At 38.7% G+C, this 21801-nt stretch overlaps 1 protein-coding gene across 1 annotated transcript; it reads left to right on the top strand.

The window, feature by feature from the left end:
- The first annotated feature begins 17339 nt into the window (after nt 1-17339).
- On the top strand, nt 17340-21477 carry LOC105970607 (uncharacterized). Its single transcript, XM_012995437.2, has 4 exons — nt 17340-17666; nt 17824-17894; nt 20425-20505; nt 21224-21477. Exons 1-4 carry the CDS (start codon nt 17540-17542, stop codon nt 21245-21247), a joined length of 303 nt encoding a protein of 100 aa, XP_012850891.1. The 5' UTR covers nt 17340-17539; the 3' UTR covers nt 21248-21477.
- The last annotated feature ends 324 nt before the right edge of the window (nt 21478-21801 follow it).

Below are 21801 nucleotides of genomic sequence, written 5' to 3'. Positions count from 1 at the left end.
CCGATATTGCTTCCCATATCGCGATATGGCCTTGGGATGCGTAAAATGTTAGAGTAGGTGACCAACAAGCCAACTTGTGGCTGTGGTCTTTCTCTTTTCCTTGTAATAAAACAATCGTTTTTCGTTCGTAATAATAAAATATCTTATTTGGCATTCTATATCTGTTATCCCATGCAAGCAGCATAGATATAGTCCTAACGAGTTACTCTATTACTGTGAGTTGATCTAGTAGAATCGTGAGATAACTCAGCAATGTAATGTAACTGTTAAACCTTGTTCCTAGTCGATGGGTTACGCCAATAATGAGGATACCGGCCTTTCCCTTTTGAGACTAGCACTTAGTGTATGTGTACTGCGTCTCATCAGTCCTCGGTGTTGTGACATCGGCATACTTGAGTGGGTGCTCATACTGGATGAGTTCACTGAACTCCCTCGCCCTAGAAATCTATAAGTGGTTCTCATTCATCGAGTAATAGGTTTCTAAGATATAGTTGTACACCATTAGTCCTTAAGACCCAGACATCACCGTGACTTCACTAGAGGACCGATTGTATCGTGACCTGTCCCTGAGTCCCACCGCGGACCGCTCCAAGGGCCAACGTTCGTGCAATCCGAAATCTAGTGTGAAGTCTGTGCATTGTAGTAGGGGATTCGAGCGCTTGAGTAGTCATGGATGTCCTGTGTGTTCTGACGGTTTATAATCCATGGAATCTCTGGCCAGAGTTGATAGTGGGGTGATTAGGGAAATGTGTTTCCCTAAGTCACACACGAACGGATTTATAATACCTAGAACGTTCGCACGGTTATTGAACTTTATAAGAGGTCTCGGTGAACCAATGCCTCTAGTTCAATCGGGACATGTGCTACGAAAGGATTGTACTGTACGCTAACTATATCATAAGGTTCTTGCAGGCACTTCACTTGTATCTAGGGAATCATGATGCGTAGTTTCTAGACGCCAATCTTGATTCGTTGGGCACCGACTTGATCGGGGATTAGGTAAAATGAGTTTTACTCTAATCGGGACTCTTGGGAGGAGTTCGTATAAGAACAATGTGTTGTTCGAATCACAAAGAGTTGTGAGCCCACGGCTAGCATACACCTGAACCATTGAGGGTCACACTTCTCGTGTAATATAGATCCTTGATAACAACAAGCATAGATTAATGTGTTAATCTTTGAACGATTGGATGTCGATATGATTGAATCCAAGATTCGTAATTGTGAATTGCGAATTGGAATAAACGTGGAGAAAGAGAGAAATGCGGAATTTAGTGAACTTTCTAAATTGGGAAGTTTCCCGATTTAGCAAGTCCACTAAAGTGGAAGTTTCCAATTTTGGAAATTGGAAATTTCGAAGAGGCACTCGTATCGACGAGGACTTTGAGCTCGTCACAAATATAATTTTGTTATAATTTTGTGGACGATCGTTTATTAGAAACGAGGCCGACGAGGGAATGGGCTTAATGCATCAGTGGGTCAAGCCCAATGACTTAAGCCCACTAGGGTTGAAAACCCTAAGTATAAATAGACCTCAAACAAGAGTTTGAGATCAGATTTTCAGCACCAAACCCTAGCCGCTCAAGCCCTAGCCGCTCTCCCCTTCGGCCGTTGCTGCCCCGCCGCGCCACCGCCGACCACCGCCGGAAAACCGCCGGTTTTTCTCCTCTTTTTCCTTCGTTATATTCGTGTTGTTATCTAACTCGTTTACATCTAGTGCTGTAGTTCTAGTGGGTCGAAAATACGAGGTGAAACCTAATTGGAGAGGAGCTGCTGCCCCGACGAATCCACGCACCGCCGCACGCGCCACACCGCCGCTCACGCGCCGTCGCTGCCGCTGCCACGCGCCGCCGTTGCTGCTGCCATGCATCGCCGTTCGTTGCTTGCTGGATCAGCTTGTTCCAGCCGTGAATTGCAGCCCCGAGGATTGGTAATTTGCAGCTTGTACGTGACTCGTTCTAGGATTTCGATTCGTCGAAATCTCACGCTACAAGAGGTAAATGAATCGAAACTTTCGTAAATTAATTCGAGCATGTTTGTATGAATTATAATTTATGAATGTGAGTAATATGTAATTACGTGTTTCGATTTCATTGAATGATGAACAAGCATGTTTCGTGATTTTCGGTTTTATGTATTTTTCAATTAAATCGAAAATTACCATATGTATGGCGGAAGCGTTAAGGTACGTTGACTATGTGATTAGTTTATGCATGTAATCGAAACTAGTTCGATATAAAATTTTAAATTCCGCTGCGTATACATGCACGATCCCCAACATAAAAAATATCTAAAAAAGCAAAGCTTCCTCAAGAAAATTTGCCCTACTATAAATACAAACCCCTTGTGTCATAAAACAAGGAGAACTTCTTAGACCGACTCTTCGACTTCTTCTTCGGTTTTCTATTCGGTTCTCGCCAGTTCTTCGTGGAAGCTTCGTCGAGGGTTTCGACTCGGGTTTTTTATAAGCTTTTTCTTTACGTTTAGTTTATGATTTCTCGTGTTCTTCATTTTGATGCTATGTTTGTAATGAACTAAGCATTATTTTTTAGGAAAATGAAACCTTGTATATATTGATTTTGATTTCCAGATATGTGATCTATTTGTCGTTCTTTGATTCTGTTTATGTTTTCCTGTATTAAATGTTTCGATTGTTTGGCCAACAGTTGAATTGATTGTAAATGGGAATGAACTCGAGAGAGGATTTCTCGTTTGATTTTAGGAAAACATAGCTCGGGTGTGGAAACGGAGACGTGATGCACCTCGGGTAGCCCTTAAGGACTAGACCTAAATGCTCTCTTAATATCAGGTTCTGAACGGAGACGTCGGACCTGTGGGTAGACTCTAACTACACTGGACGATATAAAATTTTAAATTCCGCTGCGTATACATGCACGATCCCCAACAGTGGTATCAGAGCCACGGGTTAATCGTTTATTTGTCAACGTGTTTATCGTTTTCGAAAGCATGCTTCGATTTGTTGAATTGTTGAATTTTTGGTGTTATCAAATTGGGTGGTTTAATATTAATTAAATATTTTGAATATTTCAGAAAATATAAAAAAAAATTAATTTTGAAAAATTCGATTTTTTGCTGCTGTTTTTCCCCAGCTGACCGAACCGGTCCGGTCGGACTGGTCCGACCGGTCCGGTCCGCACAAACAAAAAAAAAAAAAAAAAATTATTTGATTTTCTGAGATTAATATTAAAATTAATTGATTTTTAATTTTTGAAATTATTTATCAATTAAACCCAATTAGATAATTGATCCATTAATTTAATTTGAATTCAAAGAATAGTGTTGGATTAATTATTTAATTTAATCGTTAAATTAGTTTAATTAATGGAACACAAATTGGATGGCAAATAATTAATGGGCTTCATTCTTATTTGAATGATTTATGAATGAAGGAGGTCCGTTAATTATATTTGCAATTTATCGTATTAATTAATTAATTCATGAGATGAATAATTGTGATTAAGTACGATGATGATCGTATGTCTCTCTTAGGATCAATATGCGTTTCCACATACCTAGAGAACATAGTTGTAGGAATCACAAACGATCATAACCTAAAACTTCCGATGAGCTAATAAGATTTAAAAACAAAATCCCTCATTCTTAATCAAGAATAATTATCAAGCTATAAAGAAAAACCAAATTGTTGAATTTTTCTTTCCTTCTACCAACAATTAAATTATGTGTAGCCTCTCATAATAGTGCAGTAAGCCGTGTTAGCGGGGAGTGCTATTGTGGGATAAGCTGTAATTTAATTGACATTAGATGGAGATACGGTCATAGATAAAATTATGTTGGATTAATGTGGTCGGCTAGATTAACTAGGGATTGCATTAGTTTGATATAGTTGGATCTATGACATCTCATATTGGTAGGCTAGACTTGACACACGAAGATTTTGATATTCGCTAGATTAACTTAGGTCATTATCAAGTGTGAGGTAAATCGAACTTTAGGGTCACATAGTGATGTGATTGATAGTACTCTACCTTTAGGCTTGTGTAATCGGGATAGATTAACTACGGGTTACATTAGCGCTATTGGACCTAAAGCCCATTAAAGAAAAATAAGTTTTCTCGATTGTCTGCTAGAGGGTGGTGGAATTCGATAAAATTAGTGGGAGAACAATTAAAATATAAAAGTCCAAAATTTTAATTGTAACGATTATTACGAACTAAACTCTAATTATTGTCTTCTTAAAATTTTCTCAGCAACAATGTCCAAACATCCCCTTTCCTCAATCCTCGACCAAAACAAACTCACCGGTCCAAACTATTTGGATTGGCTTCGCAATCTGAAACTTGTGCTCCAAGTCGAGGAGCGTCTCTATGTGCTCAATGAACGTCCCCCCGCTGCTCTTCCTGCGACTGCTACTGCTGACGAGACTGCCACTTTCGAGGCATGGAAGAAGGACGACCTCCATGCGAGGTGCTACATGCTAGCATCCATGGTGCCGGAGCTCGCGAGGAAGTATGAGTCTCACGTGCATGCTTATGATATCAAGCACCATCTTGAAAGCATGTACAGTGAGAATACTAGGGCATCGAGGTACTCAGCTACCAAGGAGTTGATCACCATGAGGCTGCGTGAAGGGGCTTCGGTCCACGAGCACGGTCTCAAGATGATCACTCTCCTTGAGAAGCTGGTGAGCCTCGATGTCACCCTCCCGGCCGAACTCTCGGTGGATTTGATCCTACTTTCCCTTCCTAGTTCTTATGAATCGTTCATAGTGAACTTCAACATGAACAAGCTCGATCCACCATTGGATGAGTTGTTGAACATGTTGGTCAGCTATGAGTCCACGATCAAGAAGGAGAAATCTGTTCTCCTAGTTGCTCCTTCTGTGAAGAAAGGTTCTTTCCAGAAGAAAAGGAAAGAAAGAAATTTCGGCCCGAGCAAGAAACTTGAGAAGGGCGAGTCGAGCGGAGTGAAGAATGACAAGGTCACCAAGCAAGTTGATGACGCTTGCCATCATTGTGGAAAGAAGGGCCATTGGCGACGCAACTGCAAGGCTTACCTCGATCAGAAACGTTCTGAAAAGGGTACGTATTTAGTTGAAGTTAATTTGTCCGTTAAATCTTCTGCTTGGGTATTGGATACTGGTTGTGGCTCACATCTTTGTAATGATTTGCAGCTCATGACAAGAAGTAGGAAGCTTAATGTGGGTGAGACCTACCTAAGAATGGGCAACGGAACAAGGGTTGCTGCTGAAGCCATTGGGACAATTTATCTTTCTGTTTTGGATTCTAGTTTTTCTATTGTTTTGAACAATTGTTTATTTGTTCCGTCACTTATTCGAAACCTTATTTCTATTCCTGTTTTGGATAATGAAGGTTTTACTTTTGTTTTTGGAAATTCGATTTGCATTATACAAAAGGATCAAAATGTGATTTGTAAGGGACAACTTATAAACAACTTATATGAACTAAATCCAAATGAAATACCAATTAACGTTATATCAGCAAAACGAAAAGATATAAGTCTTAACCCCGCACAACTTTGGCACGCTCGACTGGGTCATATTTCCTTGAGAAGGATGAACAAGTTTGTAAGTGAAGGAATGTTCTCCTTGGAGGACGTGAAATCACTTCAAACTTGTGTGTCCTGCCTTAAAGGAAAAATGACCAAGACTCCCTTCAAATGGAAGATGGAACGAGCCGAGGGTCTTTTGGATTTGATCCATTCAGACGTGTGTGGTCCACTAAGCGTTAGTGCTAGGGGTGGTTTTAACTACTTCGTTACCTTTACCGATGATTATTCTAGGTATGGTTTCGTATACTTAATGAAGTATAAGTCTGAAACTTTTGAAAAGTTCAAAGATTTTAGACACCAAGTAGAAAACCAACTCGGTAGACGTATTAAGAAACTACGATCCGATCGTGGTGGCGAATACTTAAGTACTGAGTTTATAGACTATCTTAAAGAGAATGGGATTCTGTCTCAATGGACTCCTCCTGGAACTCCTCAACTCAATGGAGTTTCCGAACGTCGGAATCGAACACTGTTAGACATGGTTCGATCTATGATGGGGTTCACCGAGCTACCGGCATACCTGTGGGGTCATGCACTCCTAACTGCCGTGTATTTGCTGAATAGGGTTAATACCAAAGCAGTTGACTCCACACCTTATGAACTTTGGCACTCCAAGAAACCCACGTTTAAACATATTAGGATATGGGGTTGTCCCGCTTACGTGAAGCGGCTAGTGGGAGATAAGTTGGATAGAAAATCCGACCTATGCTATTTTGTGGGGTATCCCGATGATTCCATTGGATACGAATTCTACTATGTTTCCGAGGCTAAGGTGTTCGTCTCGAGAAATGCCGTGTTCCTTGAGAAGGAATTTCTATCGGATAGAAAGGGCAGTGTAGTTGATCACGAAGAAGTTCGAGAACCACAATCTGAAGTTCAAGCACAACAATCAGATAATGAACCAATTCAACAAACCACTAATATACCTCCTGAATCGTCGCTGCGTAGATCCGAAAGAGTTCGGAGAGCGCCCGATAGGTTATTCCTCGTTGATGAAGTTGACCAAGGATGTGATCCTAAAACTTTCAACGAAGCTGTATCGGATACAGACAAGGGACATTGGCTTAATGCCATGAAATCCGAAATGGACTCTATGTACTCCAACAAGGTATGGACCTTGGTAGATCCACCCGAGGGAATTGTTCCCATAGGCTGCAAGTGGATCTATAAGAAGAAAATTGGAGTAGATGGAAAGGTATCGACCTACAAGGCTAGATTGGTAGCGAAGGGTTATACTCAAAAGCAAGGAGTTGACTATGAGGAAACCTTCTCTCCAGTTGCTATGCTTAAGTCCATTAGGATTTTGCTGGCCATCTCTGCGTGGTATGACTACGAGATATGGCAAATGGATGTGAAGACCGCTTTCCTTAATGGGGACATTGAGGAAGAAATTTACATGGCGCAGCCGGAAGGCTTCATATCTTCTGGAGATGAGCACAAAGTTTGCAAACTCCAGCGATCCATTTATGGATTGAAACAAGCATCCTGTAGTTGGAACAAAAGGTTCGACACAACTATCAAAGAGTTTGAATTTGTGAAAAACCCGGAGGAACCTTGTGTCTACAAGAAGGTTAGTGGGAGTGCAGTGACTTTCCTTGTACTTTATGTTGATGACATACTACTCATTGGGAATGATGTAGGGATGTTGCAGTCGACTAAAGTATGGTTATCCACACGTTTCTCGATGAAGGATTTGGGAGAAGCATCCTACGTATTAGGAATATGGATCTATAGAGATAGATCGAGGAGATTGCTTGGCTTGTCCCAATCCATGTACATAGACACCGTTCTTAAACGGTTTAGCATGGAAGAATCCAAGAAGGGATTCTTGCCAATGTCCCATGGGGTTCGTCTCTCGAAATCCATGCGTCATCAAACGCAAATGGAAATCGAGGAGATGAAAAGGACACCTTATGCATCTGCTATAGGAAGCATAATGTATGGCATGCTGTGTACACGACCTGATATTGCGTATGCTGTGAGCGTCACAAGCAGATATCAGTCCGACCCCGGCCCAGCCCATTGGAAGGCTGTGAAGGACATTCTCAAGTACTTGCGAAGAACTCGAGATTTGTTTTTGGTCTATGGGGATACCGAGTTGAAAATAGAAGGCTTCACGGATTCTAGTTTTCAATCGGACGTGGATGACTCGAAGTCAAACTCGGGGTATATATTCAAAGTCAACGGGGGTGCCGTGTGTTGGAAGAGTTCCAAGCAAGGCACAACGGCTGATTCCACCACCGAGGCTGAATATATTGCAGCATCAGATGCTTGAAATGAAGGGTCATGGATTAGGAAATTCATCCAAGAGTTGGGTGTATTTCCGAACGCTAGCGATCCAGTACGGCTGTACTGCGATAACAACGGAGCCGTAGCGCAAGCTAAGGAACCAAGAGCTCATCAGAAGTCGAAGCACGTGTTGAGAAAATACCATGTGATCCGAGAGATCATAGAGAGAGGTGAAGTCAAGCTAGACAGAGTCACCTCGGAGGACAATATTGCAGATCCCTTCACCAAGCCATTGTCAGGATCAGCCCACGAGAAACATCGAGAGTCGATGGGACTTAGATTTATGAGTAGTTGGCTTTAGGTCAAGTGGGAGATTGTTAGAGTAGGTGACCAACAAGCCAACTTGTGGTTGTGGTCTTTCTCTTTTCCTTGTAATAAAACAATCGTTTTTCGTTCGTAATAATAAAATATCTTATTTGGCATTCTATATCTGTTATCCCATGCAAGCAGCATAGATATAGTCCTAACGAGTTACTCTATTACTGTGAGTTGATCTAGTAGAATCGTGAGATAACTCAGCAATGTAATGTAACTGTTAAACCTTGTTCCTAGTCGATGGGTTACGCCAATAATGAGGATACCGGCCTTTCCCTTTTGAGACTAGCACTTAGTGTATGTGTACTGCGTCTCATCAGTCCTCGGTGTTGTGACATCGGCATACTTGAGTGGGTGCTCATACTGGATGAGTTCACTGAACTCCCTCGCCCTAGAAATCTATAAGTGGTTCTCATTCATCGAGTAATAGGTTTCTAAGATATAGTTGTACACCATTAGTCCTTAAGACCCAGACATCACCGTGACTTCACTAGAGGACCGATTGTATCGTGACCTGTCCCTGAGTCCCACCGCGGACCGCTCCAAGGGCCAACGTTCGTGCAATCCGAAATCTAGTGTGAAGTCTGTGCATTGTAGTAGGGGATTCGAGCGCTTGAGTAGTCATGGATGTCCTGTGTGTTCTGACGGTTTATAATCCATGGAATCTCTGGCCAGAGTTGATAGTGGGGTGATTAGGGAAATGTGTTTCCCTAAGTCACACACGAACGGATTTATAATACCTAGAACGTTCGCACGGTTATTGAACTTTATAAGAGGTCTCGGTGAACCAATGCCTCTAGTTCAATCGGGACATGTGCTACGAAAGGATTGTACTGTACGCTAACTATATCATAAGGTTCTTGCAGGCACTTCACTTGTATCTAGGGAATCATGATGCGTAGTTTCTAGACGCCAATCTTGATTCGTTGGGCACCGACTTGATCGGGGATTAGGTAAAATGAGTTTTACTCTAATCGGGACTCTTGGGAGGAGTTCGTATAAGAACAATGTGTTGTTCGAATCACAAAGAGTTGTGAGCCCACGGCTAGCATACACCTGAACCATTGAGGGTCACACTTCTCGTGTAATATAGATCCTTGATAACAACAAGCATAGATTAATGTGTTAATCTTTGAACGATTGGATGTCGATATGATTGAATCCAAGATTCGTAATTGTGAATTGCGAATTGGAATAAACGTGGAGAAAGAGAGAAATGCGGAATTTAGTGAACTTTCTAAATTGGGAAGTTTCCCGATTTAGCAAGTCCACTAAAGTGGAAGTTTCCAATTTTGGAAATTGGAAATTTCGAAGAGGCACTCGTATCGACGAGGACTTTGAGCTCGTCACAAATATAATTTTGTTATAATTTTGTGGACGATCGTTTATTAGAAACGAGGCCGACGAGGGAATGGGCTTAATGCATCAGTGGGTCAAGCCCAATGACTTAAGCCCACTAGGGTTGAAAACCCTAAGTATAAATAGACCTCAAACAAGAGTTTGAGATCAGATTTTCAGCACCAAACCCTAGCCGCTCAAGCCCTAGCCGCTCTCCCCTTCGGCCGTTGCTGCCCCGCCGCGCCACCGCCGACCACCGCCGGTTTTTCTCCTCTTTTTCCTTCGTTATATTCGTGTTGTTATCTAACTCGTTTACATCTAGTGCTGTAGTTCTAGTGGGTCGAAAATACGAGGTGAAACCTAATTGGAGAGGAGCTGCTGCCCCGACGAATCCACGCACCGCCGCACGCGCCACACCGCCGCTCACGCGCCGTCGCTGCCGCTGCCACGCGCCGCCGTTGCTGCTGCCATGCATCGCCGTTCGTTGCTTGCTGGATCAGCTTGTTCCAGCCGTGAATTGCAGCCCCGAGGATTGGTAATTTGCAGCTTGTACGTGACTCGTTCTAGGATTTCGATTCGTCGAAATCTCACGCTACAAGAGGTAAATGAATCGAAACTTTCGTAAATTAATTCGAGCATGTTTGTATGAATTATAATTTATGAATGTGAGTAATATGTAATTACGTGTTTCGATTTCATTGAATGATGAACAAGCATGTTTCGTGATTTTCGGTTTTATGTATTTTTCAATTAAATCGAAAATTACCATATGTATGGCGGAAGCGTTAAGGTACGTTGACTATGTGATTAGTTTATGCATGTAATCGAAACTAGTTCGATATAAAATTTTAAATTCCGCTGCGTATACATGCACGATCCCCAACATAAAAAATATCTAAAAAAGCAAAGCTTCCTCAAGAAAATTTGCCCTACTATAAATACAAACCCCTTGTGTCATAAAACAAGGAGAACTTCTTAGACCGACTCTTCGACTTCTTCTTCGGTTTTCTATTCGGTTCTCGCCAGTTCTTCGTGGAAGCTTCGTCGAGGGTTTCGACTCGGGTTTTTTATAAGCTTTTTCTTTACGTTTAGTTTATGATTTCTCGTGTTCTTCATTTTGATGCTATGTTTGTAATGAACTAAGCATTATTTTTTAGGAAAATGAAACCTTGTATATATTGATTTTGATTTCCAGATATGTGATCTATTTGTCGTTCTTTGATTCTGTTTATGTTTTCCTGTATTAAATGTTTCGATTGTTTGGCCAACAGTTGAATTGATTGTAAATGGGAATGAACTCGAGAGAGGATTTCTCGTTTGATTTTAGGAAAACATAGCTCGGGTGTGGAAACGGAGACGTGATGCACCTCGGGTAGCCCTTAAGGACTAGACCTAAATGCTCTCTTAATATCAGGTTCTGAACGGAGACGTCGGACCTGTGGGTAGACTCTAACTACACTGGAGACGGGGGTTAGGGTATTTTAGTGTCTGGGTTAGCGAACATAGAATTGACAATAGATTCGGATCTGTAGATCTTTATCTATAGTACACTGGTGGATTTTACCCTAGAAGCCTTCACACGTCGGAATTTCTCGCTTTTACTGGCGGACCGTTGTTTTTATTATTGTTTCCTTCTAGCTTCATTTCATCCTCCATTCGTTCATATGTCTAAATAAAGTTTAGGATAGTATAATTACAGTACTTGGTAAATTTAGGAACTTAATTCCCTGTGGATCGATATCTGGAATTCACTATTCTACATAACGCGATACTGTACACTTGCGGTTTTTCATACGTAGGTTTTACGCGTATCAAAGCTCTAGTTCGATCTCTATGAAGCTAGTGTACATCTGATCTCTGGACCCCGCATTGACGACTAGCCACATCATACGTACCGTGTCATGAAAATCTGGAAGAGGCGACGACATCTGCTCTATCATCTGCGCTGCATCGGTGTTAAGAGCAGGGTTGTGGACGAACTGATGTGTATGGTAAATGTACCAGTCCATATAATCAGGTTCAGTTTCAACTGGGGGAATGGCCTGACGCAAGCCCTGTACTGGAACAATGTGCGTATCCAACATCCTTTAGGTGTCGTCCGGAGCAGGGTATGTGACTGTAGAGTTAAGACCCTTTGGATTGCAATCACAAGGTTTCCCAGACTCAATCAACCCGACCGAGACAGACTGAACGAATCCGAACTGTCGTAGCACACGGTCCGGCATGTATGGCTCAATCACATCCATACACTGGATCGTGCCGTGAAATAGTGACCGAGGAACACTACGATGCATATCACTCCCATACAGTAAGATTTTTAACCCAAGCCCGATTACTAATCCCCAACTTTTTTTACAAGTATGCAAGTGTAGCGGAAGCCCATAAGTACTTCCCGATGTTCTCATGGTCTCCACAAAGCATAATCCACCAAGGTTTCATCTTATCACTCTATTTATCGGGGACGAGAACCAACCCGATAAGATAAGTCAGATGAAGCTGCACCAAGTCCTTGATCGGACAATCTGTAGCTCTCATTTGATCCCGGAGCATGCTCAACTTGACCCCGTCCCTGCTCCAATTTGCATCCAACTCCTCTACGTCGGCTCCCAACAACCCCGCAAGAGCCTATGTGCACTCCTCTCGCTCTGGTAAATCATCCAATACCCAGCGCTCTACACTCAACCCCATAATCATCTGTACGTCGTGGAGCGTGATCGTCATCTCGCCCCGTGGCATGTGAAAACTATTCGTCCCCGACTGCCACCTATGCGAACATCAACGCGAGATCTACGTTGTGCAGATAGTAATCTTTCAAGTGGTACAAGCCGGTGGCCCACAATATATCAATCGCAACTACTTTTCGGGTTCTGGGTCCTTGCACTGTTTCAACAGTTAATCCTCGACTCACAACGGCCCAAAGTTTTCTCATGCACAATTAAAATTATATATATTTAGCTATCTGATAATTAATCGGCTATATGCAACCTGAAATAAATTAAATATAAATTCAATTACAAAAATAATCAATTAAAAACTTACTAGCCCAATCCAAATATAAGCGGTTATATGCGACTTGAAATTGGGTATCAATTCATACTCCTTCGGACCGCCAGGATAATCATCCTCTAGCACGTCTGATCCACCCATTAGCTCGAACTCGCCTTGTGCACCACGACCTCCATGGCCACCACCGACACCACGGCCACCACGGGCCCCACAGGCTCCACGGCGTCGAGCCTCAACCTCCTCCTCTTCCTCTAGAATTTGAACTGGAATCTCCAAATCATCATCAGCCTGAGTAGTCTGATTGTTTATATAGTCGAACATGTTCCCTTCAGCCTCATTGGCAATCTGGTCTTCGGCCTCCTCATCCTGCCAAACCTCAGGAGTAACATATAAATCATCAGTGGGAAGGTTCGATACCCCCGTATGGGCCTGTGCTTGTCTCTGTCTCCGGTACGATGCAGTCGGACGATGATCTCTCTCGGGAACTACAAACGATGATCCTTGTGTGAGAAGACCCTTTCCTCGGCCTGCCATCTGTAATTTTTTACATTTACAAAAATCAATGAATATAAAATAATAAAACACATATTGAAAAAACAAAGTAAATATTCCATGTTCTTCTACATGAATTGAACATATGTATTTTGTGTAGAATCACATATAATAACTCGAATTTAAAAAAAAAAACAATATATTCCCTGTTATTCTACACGGAATTGAACATAGATATTCCGTGTAGAATCACATGGAACAACTCGAATTTAAAAAAATAATAATTAAATATTCCATGTTATTCTACGTGGAATTGAACATAGGTATTCCGTGTAGAATCACAAGGAATAACTCGGAATTAATAAAAAAAAAAAAAAAATTGTTCCTTTTAGATTCACACATAATTGGTAGAGTCAATTCCGTGTAGTTTTACACGGATATATGTTGTACACGATATTTCCGTGTACATCTACATGGAACAAACTCTACCAATTCCGTGTGGATCTACACGAAATACACAAAATTCGTTTTTTTTTTCCGACAAATTCATGATTCAAGGTTTGTAAAAGTATAAAAGTTACCTCAGATCTGTAGTCTACGAGTCTCAAATTGTCATCCATAGATTTTGTGGGTTGAGAGAGTTTGAGAGAAATTAGGTTTTTAGATTTTAAAAGTTATTAAATATTAAAGTTACTCTGTGACCTATAAATTTTATTTCTATAAATATCATTTCAGATGTGACAAATAAGAAAATACTGCAAATACGACAACGAACGTCATCTGTAAGGTAGTAGTCTTCCATAATTTGAGCTAAGTTATTTATATTTTTTTTTTAAATTTATGTGTGGATTATTTGCATTTTTATTATTTATTTGGTTTTAGTATGTGCTATTGAGCTCCTTGTTTTTAGTTGATCATTAAATCGGTAGTCAATGAGCTTATACCATTTATCTTTAGTTTTTAAGAATTTTTTTATTATGGCTACAATGTAGGTGACATATGTTCTAGATCTAAAGATTGTTTTGTGGATGGAGAGAATAATTGTTGGTGGAGACATCATTGTGTTATATTATTTTGTAAATTTTTCAATATATTGATATTTTTACTTTTTAGTTAATTGCTATGTTGTTACACGTTTTAGCTGACTTTTGAAGATATAGATTCCTAAATAGATTGAATTTGATTATGCAGTTCTTTCCAATTTCGTGCATCATACGAGTCAAGTTGTTAGTTATTACGTACGACTAAAAATTATTTAATTACAATATATAGGTGTGATTTATTAAATAATTATTATTCCACCACAAACCCAAACAGGAAAATCGGGCACTAATAAAAAGAGCACAAAGGGATCTCGAGTAAGAACCATAACTACATGACTGAGCATAAAAAGGAATGACGCGAGTGCTAAGCTACCGAGTTGATAAGCCCCATATGCGAGCAAGATGGATCGCGCCTACTTGCATTATAAGGAAATCACGAGGCTGGCGCCGTAGGCTAGGATTACTAGTATACATTTTAATGTCCATCTCGATGATAACCAATCGATATTATGGACTTATGAGAGGAAAATTTTAAGAACGATAGATGTCTCGAAAATATGGTTGGACGACCAAAGTAATAATTACAGGAACTCGCTCGATCTAAAAACATTGGGAATTTGACGTATTAGGAAAAACAATGAAATGAACAGTGGAGATGAGATAGCTCAATGTCGGGTACACGCCCCAAATTACGATCAAAGTCCAAACATATGCCAAGTTCTTGAAATTGAAAGTTAGTAATGTGACAAGTAAATATTGAAATTTTAGTGTAGAACTCTTATTCGTTGTATGGAACAATAACAATTGAGAGAATAATATTCACTTTAAAACAACATTATAATTTGCAAACAACGTTTACAAGATTTTAATATAATGTTTGAAAAGTTTATGCGACAATATTATAATTTGCTAACTTGATAGTGAAGTTTACGTCTCTTATATGGTTTGCAACTATTATACGAGAATGTAAGTTAACCCAGTGCACCTATATGATTGGCTGCGATTTTTTTCGTTATACATATTTAAAAAAAAGGGGAAATATGCTAAGAGCCCCTCAAATCAAACCTAATTTGAACTAAATGATAACTTTAAATTTAATTTTTTAATTAAATCCCCATTTTCAAATAATATATGAGCCACATCCTTTAATTGTTTTTATCCCCTAGTTTGCCCTTATACCCTAAAAATAATATATATATTCACGTTTCTCCAACTTATCAGATCTATTTCTCTTATTTTCTTTTCTCTCTGCTTCTCTCTCGTTCTCTCCCTCTCGTTTTTTCCCTCTCTCAATCTCTATCTCTCCACATCTCTCGCCGCTCAGTAATGGTTGGGCTAGTGACGATGGCTATGGGCGGTGCCTATGGTCGGTGGGCTATGGTGGCGGAGAACAACAGATCTGCAAATTCCGGCGGTGGATCGAGAGGGTAATTTGGTGGAGGCGGCAGCGGTGGCAGCCGGTGAAAGCGACAACGGCGGGTGGAGGCGGCGGCCGCCGGTGGAGGCGGTGGCGGCGGGTAGAGACGGCGGCGGCGGATGGAAGGCGTGGTGGGGGTTGTGCGGGTGGGGCTGTGATTATGGTTGAGATATTATGGAATGTATTTTTTGACTAATCAATTGGATCTAATTTCCTTGTGTTTTGAAATATTTTGCTTGATTTGCGTTGTTCAAATTAATGCCAGATCTAGATTTTCTCAAAGTTGGTAGGTGACTGTAGTCACGGTGCCTGCGAGCGTGGGCCGCTAGGGTTGGTGGCAGCTGCGTTGGCTGCTAGGGTTTGCGACGACTAGGAGTTTTGGTGGCTAGGGTTTGGTAGTTAAGCATAGTACATCGTAGTATACTATACTACACCGTAGTATACCATAGTACACCACTACACAATAGTATACTACAGTACGTCGTAGTATACCATAGTCTACTACAAAAAAATTGAAAAATATGTAAATTGAAATTAAAAAAAATTAAAAAATAGCATGTTTTTTTTTTCTTCTTTTTTTTTTGTAATTCTCAATATTATGCAGAAAAAAAGAAAAAAAAAAATAAAAAAAAAATATAATAGTGTATAAAATGCTTAAATGAATAACGAGAAAAATGAAGACAAACGGACATTCTGAAGAAAAAAAATATTAGATGAAAATATGAAAATATTAAATGCATAATAAATAAAATGATAAATGCAGTTTGGAATTTACTTAATGAATATTTCGAATTTGTGAGTGGAGGGGCATCTTTAGATAAATTTTATAAATGATGTGAAGCTTTTTTTGTAATTAAATGATTTGGCTAAGCTTATTTTAAACAGTTGATAAGTTATTACGTCTGATAAGATGTTTTTAGAGCTGATAAGCTGTTACATCTTATTTTAGGATTCATTTTTAAAGTGTTTGGATAATGAGTTTATTTTCTATTTTTACTCATTATAAGATCTTAAATAAAAAGGTGGGGTAGAGGTATTTTTTTAAAAAGATCTTATTTGCTCTCCAACAACTTATTTTTAAAAAAAATAAGATCTTTTTTAAAAAATTACCAAACACTTTAAAAGAGCTTACAAGCTTTATATCATCTTGTAAGCTTTTTTTAACATCTTATAACTTAGAGGGTGTTTGGCTAAGCTTATAAGATGTTAAAAGGAGCTTATAAGATGTTTTATAGCTTATAAGCTCTTCCAAAGTGTTTGGTAAATTTTTAAAAAAAGATCTTAATTTTTTTAAAAATAAGCTGTTGGAGACCAAATAAGATCTTTTTAAATAAGTACCTCTACCCCACCTTTTTATTTAAAATCTTATAATGAGTAAAAATAGGAAATAAGCTCATTATCCAAACACTATAGAAATGAATCCTAAAAATAATACGTAACAGCTTATCAGCTCTAAAAACATCTTATCAGATGTAAGAGCTTATCAGCTGTTTAAAATAAGTTTAGCCAAACACCCTCTTAGTCAAACACCCTCTAAGTTTTATGTGGACATATATCTTAAGATCCCTAAAAAAACAAAAATAATAATCTTATATATAAAAGAAAGAAACGCTAAGGTAACCTAAGAAACCCTAACGACGACATATTTGTAAAAATAAATTAATTTATGTGTAAATATTTTTTTTATCTCCTATTTTGTAGCTATTTTTTTCTAATTATTTTATGTGTAATTATTTTTTCTTATTATTTTGTAGGTATTGACGTTACTATCGATATCACTAATAAATTTTATTATAATTGTAATTATTATGTATTAAACTAATCATCATTTTCATTTGAAATAATATCCCGTGCATTGCACGGGGAAAAAATGCTAGTAATAATAAAATGATGCTTCAATGCAGGGTTCGGGGCCACGGATAATTGGATTTTGCATTTGACCAATAAAATTCGCGTCCAAAACGACGCCGTAAGAGTGACCTTTTTATTCGCTTAACCTTTTTCTTCGTACCGCAAACACCATTCTCTCTCGCTCTCCATTTTCACTGCTCTAACCTTCAATTCCCAAATACGACGTCGTCACAAATCAATGGCTTCTTCACTGGCTGCCATGACCGCTCGCAGAGCCGCTAATTTCGCTCGCCTCTCACCGTCCATCTCATCGGCCGTTCGACCGTCTTCTCTAATTTCCCGCCGCGGTCTCGCCGGCGCCGCTGGTACTGATTTCAATTCTGATTTATAATTTATTGTTGATATATGTGACTGCGTTATTCGATAAATGTAATTTTTACATTTGACCTTCTTCGCTGGCTATTATTATGATTTGATATAGATCTCTTGGAAAAAAATGGGTTTTTATTTCATTTTTTTTAGATCACCATGGGCCGCCAAAGGTTAATTGCTGGTCGAAACCATCGGATCCAGCCAACTGGAAGGAAGAGCATGTGAGTTCTTTAAGTGTTCCTTTTTTTTTTTTTGCCGTAATTTGGTGCCGCTTTTCTATATCAATGGATTGTAGTTATTTTTTTGTTAATTGTTACAGTTTAAGATAAATGTTTGTTTTGCTGTAGCATATGTGGAACTTTTAGAGTAATGGTTTTACCAGTTTGACTGAAATAAAGATCTATTTTTATGAACATTGGAAGAGGAATTAATGAAGCTGATAGGTTAGGCATGAACGTTCCGATACTACATATAATTTGAGGCAAATAAGCAAGATTACTAGACATACGTATGGAACGAGTATTCCAATAAGTGGACAATGAACAAGATCTTCATGACTAACCAATTCATAACACTAGAGATTATTTGTTCCAATGACTTAAATCCAGAGAAAATTCCACGTTCCTGCTCCGTAATCAATGATAATGGAATTCTTAAGGAAGAAAAAACAGATAAGCTCTTAATATTTATTGATGTACCATGGAGGTTAAGATATATGGGTTAGTGGTTTAACAAAGCTACGCTTATTACTTTAACTGGTGACATAAATCTGTATATCTTGATGAATTAATAAAGTTGCGTCTGAGATCATCATTCTTGTATGCTGAGGATGATATGTAAGCTTGAAGTAGAACAGTTTGAAATTCTTGAAAAATCTCCGGGCATTTTGAAGGAGGTGGAAAGGTGGGTGGCGTGTGAGCCGGCCATCCGTTGTTCGGCTAATGGACTTATATAAGTTTAGCAAGATGAAGGGGTTTACAAATAATTACTTAACATTTGGTTTTGTCAAAATGCAAAACCACGGTGAAGCAGAATAACTTTAGTGCTATTCTGTCAACAGGGTTATATCTCTAACTCCTAGAATATAAGGGACTGTCAGAATCGAAGAGTCTCGAGGTGTAATTATTTGGGGGGGAATTTATATAGCATCTATCTTATGACAAAATTTCTTGATGAACCTTAATATCATCATTAATGATTACATATATGTCGTATAATTCGTTTTAGATGATGTCTTATGCTCATATGTTTTGTAGAATCTTTTTCTATTCATGCCGCAATTGGCTTGAAATTGAATTAATTTTTTTATGGAGACCTTAGACTACATGAGGAATAATGAACATGCTTCTCCTCTTTCAAACTTAATCCTGCTAGTTGGTTACGATGTCCTTCTTAGAGTAGAAAGCCCATAGGACAATGCTTCAGACTAGAAAAGGCCGTATGGTTAGTATTACTTAAAGAGCACACTCTTGTATAGAGACAAGAAAAGAGTTATAACAAGGAAATATTTTTTTCCAAGACAGACAGATTTTTATCTCGTACTGTAAGATAGACACAAACTACTAAACTGACACAGATCCCCTATCTCCTAACCTAAGAAATGCTCCTTAATATTATTTAAAACGTCTTCTCAAGATGAAACAATTTGATCAGACAAAAAGATGCAAAATTTAAATATTCCCTAATACTCCCTTGGTTCATGATAGCCACCAGTTGTCTTCCTCGTCTGAGAAGCAGTAAAGATACTTGGAGACAGGATATTTTAACACCTTTATCAGAGTCTTGGCGACTTAGCGCAACCATATTAGATGTCAAAGTTGATGGCTCAGTTAGCTGAAGTAGGAGGGGCCAGTCAAGTTTGCCAAACATGATTAAGTATTTATCAGAGACATGAAATTTTTTGATTTTCGAATGTTACAGTTTAAAGCCTGATAGAGCAGAATTTTATTACCATCCTGCTTCACAGATAATAACTTCTCATTCAACCCCAGTACCCGAAAGTTTTGTTTTTCTGAGAGTACATATCATCAACAACATCTCACATCTCTTTGACAAAACTCGAAAACATAATATAGGTACTAACTAATACCTCCATTGGTATTGAGAAGCCATGTCATAACAGACTAGTCATATTGTTGCCAAGTGGCAAATTTGGCATCTTTAGAATGTAGAGGGTGCAAACATATGTGTCTACTCACTAAGAATCAGGAAAAAGTTTGAAACCGACATATATTTTTCCAACCATTCAATTTTACAGCTGTACTTGGGGCAGTTGAACCAAGGAAGAGTTTGTAATCTTGAAACCATAATAGATTTATGGTTTTCTTAGAATACGGTTTCTGATATTTATTCCTTTCTTTTGGTGCTATTTTAGGAAATCTAATCTCTTCTAGTACTATGATACCATGTTAGAATAGAACAGGCAGGACAACCGAGTCTAGTGTTTAACAACAGAAAAGCCAAATGATTAATATTATTCAGTTGGCCCTTGCATATAATGAGGAAATAGTTCTTCCAAATATAGACGCATGTCTCCTAACCTAAGATAGATACAAATTACTAAATAGACACAGATCTCCCATCCTAAGATAAACTCCTATTATCTAACAGTTACGATTGTTATTAGACATTCTTTATCATTTTAATGTCGTCCTCATGATAATAATTGTTTTTTATTTTTATTTCTTCAATTGGCTGTAGATTTGTTTGCAATTTGTTTATATGCATTACTGATTACTTTTGGTTTTGTAGTTTGTCATTGTCTCTTTAACTGGCTGGGGTGTGCTTATCTTCGGAGGGTACAAGTTGTTCGCAGGAGGAAAGAAGGAAGAGGTACTTGTTCACCCTTTTCGTATAATTAGAGTGCAGCGTGAGATGTGGTTTTATTAATAGTTATATACTACGACCTCATAAAGATTGATGCATTTCTTAATGTTCTTTTGAGACTCTGATTGTGATCTTCTCTGTCAGCATCGACTTTAATATTTTCTTATATATGCATGTTAATAGCTGTAAAATTTGCATTTTTGTGAACACCTTTTCTTCACGAGTCGTGTCCTTCATTGTATGTATAGTTACTAAATGATAAAGAAACAGCTCAAAAGTAAATTCAGATTAAACAGATATCTACGACTCCATTAGTGTTTTGTAACCTTGTCTTTACATGCTTGGATGTAACTGCTTAGTGATGATTTTACCGCATAAATTGTTTAACTCTAGGGTTTACTAGAGTAGCCGAGTTGCAAATGACAGTCTTGTTTTTTGTCGAAATTTTATCCATCAGAAAACACCCACCAGCTACCGAGAATTTGAGTAACACATAGATAGCACAAAGCCGTTGGCTTCAAAGACTACGCTCGTACTTTTGCTTTTAACTTTGTAACATACCATTAATAAAATAAAAAATAGAATTCCTTTGCTGTACACCACAAGCTTTAATTATATGATAATTATCATTTGATATCCAAATATGATGTCTTAGATCATCTTGATTGTGTTAACTGTTGTGATATTATATTAGTTATACTGACGGTCGAGATCTTGCCTGCAGAAACTAGTGGAAGCAGCACAATAGGCTGGAGATCCATCCAAAGGTTCATTAAACTAGTTTTATCTTCTAATAATATGTGCTTCAACTCGATTGTTTGTATGGAGAAAGTTTATCTCCGGTGATATTTGTTATCTTTTTTTACTGAGGAAGAACGATGCTTTTTTTCTTATTGTCCTGGCGATTCTTGTTCGTTTTACTACACCTTCCTGTTTGTTTTATCTTTTCGTAATAATGGAAAAAAAGAACATTTGCCATTTCGAGCTGTCATTGTTAGCATTTTGTCTCCTCCTGTTTTATTTAGTGGCTATGCATTGCTAATTTAGTTACTCGGTTGTGTCTTCAAAGAAAAAACAACTATTGTTAAATATGCTCAGGATATCTCGCCTTGTCCACGTTTCCGGGTCTGTGCCACATAGGTTACTGCACATATGGGCGTTGCTTCTTATTCTGTTCCATTTCAAATTACTATTATTATTAAATTACCGTTGATGACTTTTCTAATATGAGAAGAATGTAACAATTAAACAGCTTCAAAGATGATAATATCAGGAAAAAAAAAATGCAATAAAACATCAAAA

This window comes from Erythranthe guttata, chromosome 8, assembly GCF_056151865.1.
Source record: "Erythranthe guttata isolate IM_541 chromosome 8, IM_541, whole genome shotgun sequence".
Lineage (NCBI taxonomy): Eukaryota > Viridiplantae > Streptophyta > Magnoliopsida > Lamiales > Phrymaceae > Erythranthe > Erythranthe guttata.
Note: the sequence above shows the minus strand (reverse complement) of the source record. Positions and strands in the feature narration are given on the sequence as shown.